Source organism: Monopterus albus, unplaced genomic scaffold, assembly GCF_001952655.1.
Source record: "Monopterus albus unplaced genomic scaffold, M_albus_1.0 scaffold147.1, whole genome shotgun sequence".
NCBI classification, from domain to species: Eukaryota; Metazoa; Chordata; class Actinopteri; order Synbranchiformes; family Synbranchidae; genus Monopterus; species Monopterus albus.
Genome location: NW_018128027.1, coordinates 1,571,014 through 1,578,972, shown reverse-complemented (window position 1 = coordinate 1,578,972; position 7,959 = coordinate 1,571,014). Strand labels below are relative to the sequence as shown.

The window sequence follows — 7,959 nt, the reverse complement described above, 5'->3', positions numbered from 1 at the left end:
AGGCATCTGTTTTGGATGCCTCCTGGGCGCCTTCCTAGGGAGGTGTTCTGGGCATGTCCCACCGGGAGGAGGCCCCGGGGAAGACCCAGGACACGCTGGAGGGACTATGTCTCTCAGCTGGCCTGGGAACGCCTCAGCATTCCCCCGGAGGAGCTGGAGGAAGTGTCTGGAGAGAGGGAAGTCTGGGCATCTTTGCTTAGACTGCTGCCCCCGCGACCCGGTTCCGGATAAGCGGAGGAAAATGGATGGATGGATGGAATTGTGGTTATATCTCTTAGTTTTGTTATCTTATTTACACATCAGCTATAGGGACTCTCTCATTATCATAACATTAAATTCTGATTTGCGTCACAGCTGGTTCAGCGTATTTCTGAGGCTGGATTAAATTACCAGAGAGTCCCACCAAGTTCTGCATCTACAAAGGAACTTAACCAGAGCTCGGGTGACCATGAACAGAAGTCCAGGCAGCAAGCTCGGAGCAGAGACGAGGTCTGGCACAATGGGCGACTTCGTCTCATTTTTAAAACCTCTGATACTAGTACTGAGAGATCATCGTCACTGAGTGTTGTGTTTGGCCTCCAGGTCATTGTGGACAATATGATGCTGGATCCATTGTCTCAGGTCATCGTGGCCATCAGAGAAAACACTGAGCAACTTGCTGACAAGATTAAGTAAGATTTTAAGAAAACTCATAAACTTCTCTCAATCCCATGCTTGATGAATCACTTTATTGATTGTGTCTGTCTTATTGATTGTGTCTGTCAGCCAGACTGCAGTGAGCCAATAATCGTATTAAATTAGTTTAACTGAGTGACTCGGTACACAAGCTTATAGGCTGACTGGGGCTGAGACAATACAGATACTGTATAACCATCTCAGTAGATTAGATGCAGAATAAAGCTTCAGTTTGTTTCCAACTAAAGTTTTATTATACCATGGTTCAGTTGTGTTACCACAATAAAAAGGAGCTTATTTTTTCAGTTTTCCAGACTAAGCAGCAATATTTTTGACACACAAAAAATGTTAATTTGCTTTAGAGAATAAACCAAGAATCCAACTTTCTAAAGAGCTGCACTTGGCTATATGCACACAGGGTGCTGTTCCAAGACAGAATGGATATCTGGGAGAAAATTGAGGCAAAGGTTAATTCTGACAGTGAAGTCCCTGTTATCAAAACTTCCAACAAGGTTAGTGACTTTTTTGTTAATTTTCACACTTAATTCATGCTAATGAATGTTGTGTGTTTAAGTTAAGTCAGCATCTGGGTTTCAGGAAATCATGTCAATCTTAAAAGAACTGAGGAGAGTTCAACACCAACTTGAGGGTGAGTCATATAAATGTAAATCATCGTTATAATACTTGTGTAAAGTAGACCTGAATTACCTGCTAAGAGGTGCAATTTCTTGAATATTCTTTGCTTTATTTAGTCATTAACACAGTCATGGAGCCCAGTGGGCAGCCTGAAGCATCCAACGCATCTGCTATCTCCTCCTTGTATGGAGTTCGATCCTCCAAACCGCTTTCCTCGCAGGACAGGAGGACAGTCCACTCTGTCTCTAAACGTGGCGGTGGCCCAAGGCCTGGTGAGGGTGTCAGGCGAGCAGCTGTGACACCAGGCGATCTCAGAGAGGGATATTTAGTCTGAGATCTGACACACATACACAGTGCTGAACTTCTGCTGATCCCACAACCACAGGTGCTGCACCATTTTGCACAAAACATAACTCTAGAGTAGGGGAAGTGAGACTGGTTACACAGAACTGAACCCTGTCGTATATATCCAAACCTGAACAGTGAGCACTACACACCTATGCAGTGAAGTCTGCAGTAAACGGCCTCACAGTGCACTTGGTAGGAGGCCTACGAATGAGGTGATGACTTAAGGAAGTACCATAATACTTGAGTGAACCTCCCTTTCACCTCTGTAAGGCCTCCGATTGATACTTGACTCTTGTCCTCTTTATTTGTGAACAATATGGCCAACATTGCTGATGGAAAAGCTCACTTAATTACTTTGTTTAATTGTAAAGCAGCCTGAGCTTATTCCACTTAGGGAAATGTATTAATAATTGGATTATTGCTTTTAATGATCTATAACATTTAAGGAAATATTAGTCCATTGATGGAGCTGCAGTAGCACCAGGTCTAAGTCTACTGTACATATGTTTTCTTAGAACACCCTCTGCGTTTCCTTATATATTTTCCCATGTTTTTGCCTCTGCCACTTCTCTCTTTGTGGACCAGATTTACAGAAGAATGTAAAACATATTTATTAGGACTCTTTTGGGGGACACTGTTTTGTCACTGAGAGAGACAGAACTTTGGGAGAGATCACATGGCCAGACCAATCCATATTATATTACACAGTTGCTGCTGGACAATTACTTGTGTATATTTTGTTCTTTTCCGGTGAGGCAACTGTATCCAGACCCTTTTTAGTACATTGGCGTTTTCTGTTTTGTCTACAAATCCCTCAGCAGTGTGTGTCCCAATAAAAATTGAGTCCATAGATTAGTCACCTGGCAACCACAAACTCAACCGGCTAGTTTTTCCCAAGCATTCCTGTGAGGGTTCATCCAAAAACATTTATTAAACAAGTGACAGGACTCCTGTATCTGTACACCAACTGATCCTCCATGTGTGTTGCTGTACACTAAGAACTATCAGAGCATTGTGATAATGTGTTTATTTCCTGAACCACAAGGTCACTATTGATGAGTTGTCACATGACAGGAAAAATAATGTAGTTTTAAGCTGACAGAGTAAATTGTGTGAAACTGTCAATCTGATTATTAGTTTGTGACATTCTGTTCAGTACATAAACATCTAAACATTTGTTTTACAAATTACCTCTCAATCTTGTCTTTTGCACTAATTGTAGTACAATATTATCTCCTCCACTTGATATGCTGCAAAATGAAAGCTTTTGCTTCCCTGTGACGGGTTGTACAGTAAACATCTGATGCTGTTGAGATTCACGCTGGGGGAAAAAGGCAACCCAGTACACCAGCAAGTTTTAGTTTCCCTCTTTCCAGCCAGGATTGTACATGTGATTGTATTTGGGAAGTACTTCTAAGTGCCACAAAACTATGTGGGATTTCTTGCAGCCAAGTAACAGTGGTTGTTTACAAATCAAGCAAGAATTGAATGTTTTTCCTTTTCTTGCTCGGTCTGTTGCTGCTATTCACCCTTCTATGGAATAGTATTTATCTCCTTTGCTTTATTCCATTTACGTCAAAGCTACAGTAAGTCAGAGAGCTGAGGGTTAAATCTTGTCGCATGTTTTTTTTGTTTGTTTGTTTTTTTTAATATTCAGTTTGTTTCCCTTCCTTTCTCCCAGAGTGATTTGGTTGTAATCTGATGTCTTGTTAGCTGCTGTTTGTGTAATTTGTTAGGTGGTGATTCTATTTTTTGTTTCAAATAAATTTTGAAAATTAGTTGTATTTGAACATTTGTCATCCACTGTGTTTACTCACTACCCTTTTTTTAAAGATCCCTGAACAAATGTCTCTAAACCAGAAATGAAACGAAAAACAGGAACTGGTCTTTGACAGAGATAGCGCTTCAGCTCAGTTTTGAGTGGAAGGTGTAGGAAGGAGAAGCAACATTTGTTTTGATCTGGGTCTGCTTTGGGTAAGTAGCTTTTGCTTTCAGTACTTTGAAAATCAAACTTAATGAGATTTGAACAGCCAGACAAACGGTTTAGATATAGTCTGTTAGGGACAATAATTAGCTGCTTTTGATGTTTAATAGGAAACAGTTTTTGGAAGGAAGAATGTCCTCAGTGTATAAAAGCCTTCATGACAGTTATGTGTCAAACAAAGGGGTAAGACTACAATGCACATCCACCAAGTTATTCACTCTGTTCTGTCAGATACTTTATCTTGGAATGTCTTTTCTATCAAACTAAATGTTGTCAGAGGTCAACCAGCTGTTTGACATTAGCCATAGTTGTGGGCTGCCTGACTGTTCTGGGGATTTTGCTTGCCATCGCTGTACTGGAGAGACCCCCACTGCCAAAAGGCCACGAGACACTCCCTAAGGACTCTGGTGGGGGCAATTTCTCTACGGACCAGTGCAGGTAATCGATGGTTCAGTGTCTGTTACCAAAACAGCCAGTAGGAACCGATGCAGGCTAATAAATATCATACAGTATAGCAGAAGTCGCAGACAGAGGTTCAAACATGAGCTCACTGAGGTTGACCACTTATAATGAAGATTAACAATACAAAAATGCATATTTAACATATAGAAACCTTTGCTCTTATATACAGCTTCCAGTGTTTGGGGTTACTTTAAATTTTAATGTGGTAATCTCAAATTATTTTTTATATATATGTATTATAGGGATTTTTCAGATTGTACTGTAGGTCTTGGTTTACTTTAAAGTGCCATTTAAGTTGTCTATAGGATCGAGTATTTTTTGACTAATCTGTCTTTTTATAAAAAATGGAATCAGTTCAGTTAAGCTCTGATGTGTGTATTACGATTTGTCTACTTATCTTGGTTATATTTTTAATCCCAGGAAGTGGCACTTTCCCATTGAATTGAAAGAGAAAGTGTTCCAAACCTGTGACTATTACTGTATTATAAAATAAATTATAAGATGTTAATTGGAGCCATAAAAAGAAAACAAAATGAACACTCCTGAAACAAGATGTCATATATACGCAAGTAAAAAAAAAAAAAAAAAGTGTGTGTGTGTGTACACGTGTGTGTATTACAATATTACATGTTCATGTCGGCCTTAATTTGCTGCTTTACTATTGGGTACCCATTACCTCATCAGCAGATAATGACCAAAATTCATTATTGTGCTCAAATTAGCTGTGGACCAAAGGGAATCGGATGTGTTAAGAGTTACAGTTTAGCAATATGCTAAACAGGCACTGTCTATTGCATGAAACTGAGACATAACAATCCATGGCACTGACTATTTCAATTTAAGTATAGATGATATGAAACGTGGGCTCTATTATACACCTGATATTTTATGTCAAACTGTATATTGTCTGTCCATCCATCCATTATCTATACTGCTTATCCTGAGAGGTTTGCAGGGGGCTGGAGCCAATCCCAGCTGACACTGGGTGAGAGGCAGGGTACACCCTGGACAGGTTGCCAGTCAGGGCTCTGTGTATATTGTGTATTATTATAATAAGCCACAAGTTGTTTTCCTCAGTTCTTCAAAATCAGTTAAGTGAGTGCACTGTGGTCAAGACTTTGTGAGCATTAGTTTATAGCAAAGAATTTAGAAGTAAATCCATTGAACACACTGCTGCCACATCTACTAACTTAAAAATTAATTTCTCTAAATTGCAATATGATTTTTCTCAATTTCAGTTTCCAAAGAATTCACTCTGTCTTTGTTTTATCCCTCAGCATGGCCCTTGTAGAAAGCATTCCTGAGCATGTGAAGTATAAACCTAATGTGACACTTGGAATCCCTCTGGAAGAAGTCTGGAAAGATCTTATCTCCATGGCAACGGACCAAATGGATGTAGCGTCTTTTTACTGGACTTTAACTGGGGAGGACATCAACGTTAACTCTTCCTCTGACATACCTGTGAGTTATCAGCTGAAACACAAAGTTAAATTAAAATGCCCTCCTCGATCTTTGTTGAATGTGCATTTGTGAAAAAGTGCTTTAAAACTGTCTGTCCTCGGCAGGGAAGGGGTATCCTAAAAGAACTGCAAGCGTTGCCCTCGAGGAACGTATCTGTCCGAGTGGTAACCAGCATCCCCACCATTAAAACTAACTCCACAGATTTAAACGGTTTGAAACAGAAAGGTCTGGACCCTCTTGTTCTCTACATTTCCATGGATGTTTGTGTGATGTGTAGTTTGCACCGTCTCCCATTAACTGCAGTCGTCTTTTTTGTTGTTGTTGTTGTTTGTAGGTGTTCATGTGAGGAAGGTTAATTTTGGGCGCCTCACAAAGGGCGTCCTACACAGCAAGTTCTGGATTGTTGATAGAAAGCATGTGTTTATTGGAAGTGCAAACATGGACTGGAGGGCTCTCACACAGGTAAAACCAAAAAGAATTTACAATTATATGTGCTTATTTTTGTCCTTAAAACATTGGCCTAACATTTAACTCTTTCTATAGGTGAAGGAGCTGGGAGTAGTCATCTACAACTGCTCCAGTCTAGCAAAGGACCTCCAGAAGATCTTCCAGTCCTACTGGGTGATGGGAAAACCCAACAGCTCCCTGCCACAGCCCTGGCCTTCAGAGTATGACACTGACATCAACAAACACCACCCCCTGCTGGTGGAAGCTGATAATGTCTCCAGCAGGATTTACTTAGCGGTGAGCCTCTTGGCTTTCAGTTCTCTGTTACTCAGTTCTCACTATAGTTGCTTTCGTCAACGAAAATTATGACTAAATATCGTCATCAACAAACCTTTATCGCCCGACGAAAACGAGACGAGACGCAACGAAAATGCTGGTCGTCTGACGATGACTATAATTAAATGTATAATGCAATATTGTTGACGGGAAAAAAACGAGACTAAATGTAGTTCACAAAATAAAAACTATGTCAAAATGTCTCTATTTTCGTTGACCAAAACGAAGTGAAATGTTATGTTATTTCGTCTCGTTCAGTCGCGTTATTATTATTATTTTGCAGTATTTCTGTTTCCTGTGTCTCGCTTCAGGGGCCGTATCAGGTCGCACTACGCAGACACAGGCGATGTCACTTCCTTAAGCTCCATTTGCAGCATTATTTAGAAGACGACAACAAACAAAGTTAAGTCTGACACAGAGAAAGGGACCAATGGCCGGCTGGCCGGAGTTTGTCTTTTAGAGAAAAAGAAGAAATGACATTTGGAAAAACTTTCATTACATAGAAGTGGAAAAGAAAATGGAGTGGAAAAAGATGGGGAGAAATGTGGCCACAAAATCACACAACATGTGTATTGGATGTATTCTTGAGTCTATAAGGTAACAATAATATAATAAGATAACCTTGTTTGAAATGGGTTTGGCTCAAAGAAACTTTTGGTTTCATCTATACTACTAGGTACTTATACTATATTGACTAGGTTAAATAGAATTGCATTGCTAAAGAGACTAAAATACAATTTTCACTGACTAAAACTAGACTAAATGTCATCAGTTTTCGTCGACTAAAACTATACTAGACTAAAAAGAGTATGAATGTGACTAAAACTAAAATGACAGCTTCACCCAAAGACTAGACTAAAATTAAAACAGGTCATCAAAAACAACTCTAGTTCTCACTGTTAATCTCATCAGTACAGGAGCAGTTACAGAGAAGTGACTGTACAGAGTGTGTATTACATCTTCACTTAGGACAAGTGCCAGACCTCATGGAAATCACATTTTAATGAGAGAATTGTTTTTGATTTTGGTAGAAATAATCCAAATGTGTGTTTTACCCAGGGCTCACCACCGTCATTCTTCCCTCTATCAAGAACACAGGATCTGGAGGCTATTCTCTCTGCCATCTCTGAGGCTCAACGCTACGTTGATGTAGCTGTCATGGAGTACTTTCCCACCACACGCTTTGAAAAACCTCGCAGGTAATCCTGACCCACTAACAAAAAAGTTGTTTGCGTCAGTACCGGTGGCACCTGCAGGAAATATTTAGTAGCTGGGCCAGTATAAATATTGAGGTGACAATCCAAAAAGGTTTTGCAGCACAGAGGAATCTCAGGCTATGCAAGTTAACAAAAAAGAAAGAGAAAGATACTATATTATAGTGTAACTGATTTGTCAGGCTACCTCAGTCTTCAGTAAGTAATAGAAAATAGTGCACAGTAGTAGTGTGGGCTTGATTTCCTCACTTTGAACTCTTTAATTGAACAGATACTGGCCCTTCATTGATGATGCCATCAGGATGGCCGCATTTGAGAGGAAGGTGAAGATCCGGATGCTGATCAGCTGCGGGCGCGACTCTGATCCAGCCATGCTGCCATTCCTTCAGTCTCTAA

General features: G+C 40.1%; 2 protein-coding genes across 5 annotated transcripts in view; both read left to right on the top strand.

The window, feature by feature from the left end:
* The window catches only part of cep170ba (centrosomal protein 170Ba), a 20,529-nt gene extending 17,144 nt beyond the window's left edge, over window positions 1-3,385 (top strand). For 3 of the 4 annotated variants that reach the window (XM_020614519.1, XM_020614517.1, XM_020614516.1), the window contains 5 exons: window positions 355-489; window positions 583-671; window positions 1,094-1,187; window positions 1,273-1,324; window positions 1,428-3,384. In XM_020614519.1, the coding sequence (XP_020470175.1) occupies window positions 355-489; window positions 583-671; window positions 1,094-1,187; window positions 1,273-1,324; window positions 1,428-1,645 (588 nt within the window). In that variant the 3' untranslated portion in view covers window positions 1,646-3,384. Of the gene's footprint in view, window positions 1-354; window positions 490-582; window positions 672-1,093; window positions 1,188-1,272; window positions 1,325-1,427 lie in introns of all 4 variants that reach the window. The other variant, XM_020614518.1, reaches the window with a different exon arrangement.
* A 158-nt stretch (window positions 3,386-3,543) lies between these two features.
* On the top strand, window positions 3,544-7,952 carry pld4 (phospholipase D family member 4; the record flags this gene model as incomplete). The annotated part of the gene is made up of 9 exons (XM_020614520.1): window positions 3,544-3,633; window positions 3,754-3,826; window positions 3,921-4,081; window positions 5,383-5,566; window positions 5,671-5,791; window positions 5,901-6,028; window positions 6,110-6,310; window positions 7,409-7,548; window positions 7,835-7,952. Coding segments are annotated over exons 2-9 (1,104 nt in total), but the record flags the coding sequence as incomplete, so codon positions are not given.
* Between the last annotated feature and the right edge of the window lie 7 nt (window positions 7,953-7,959).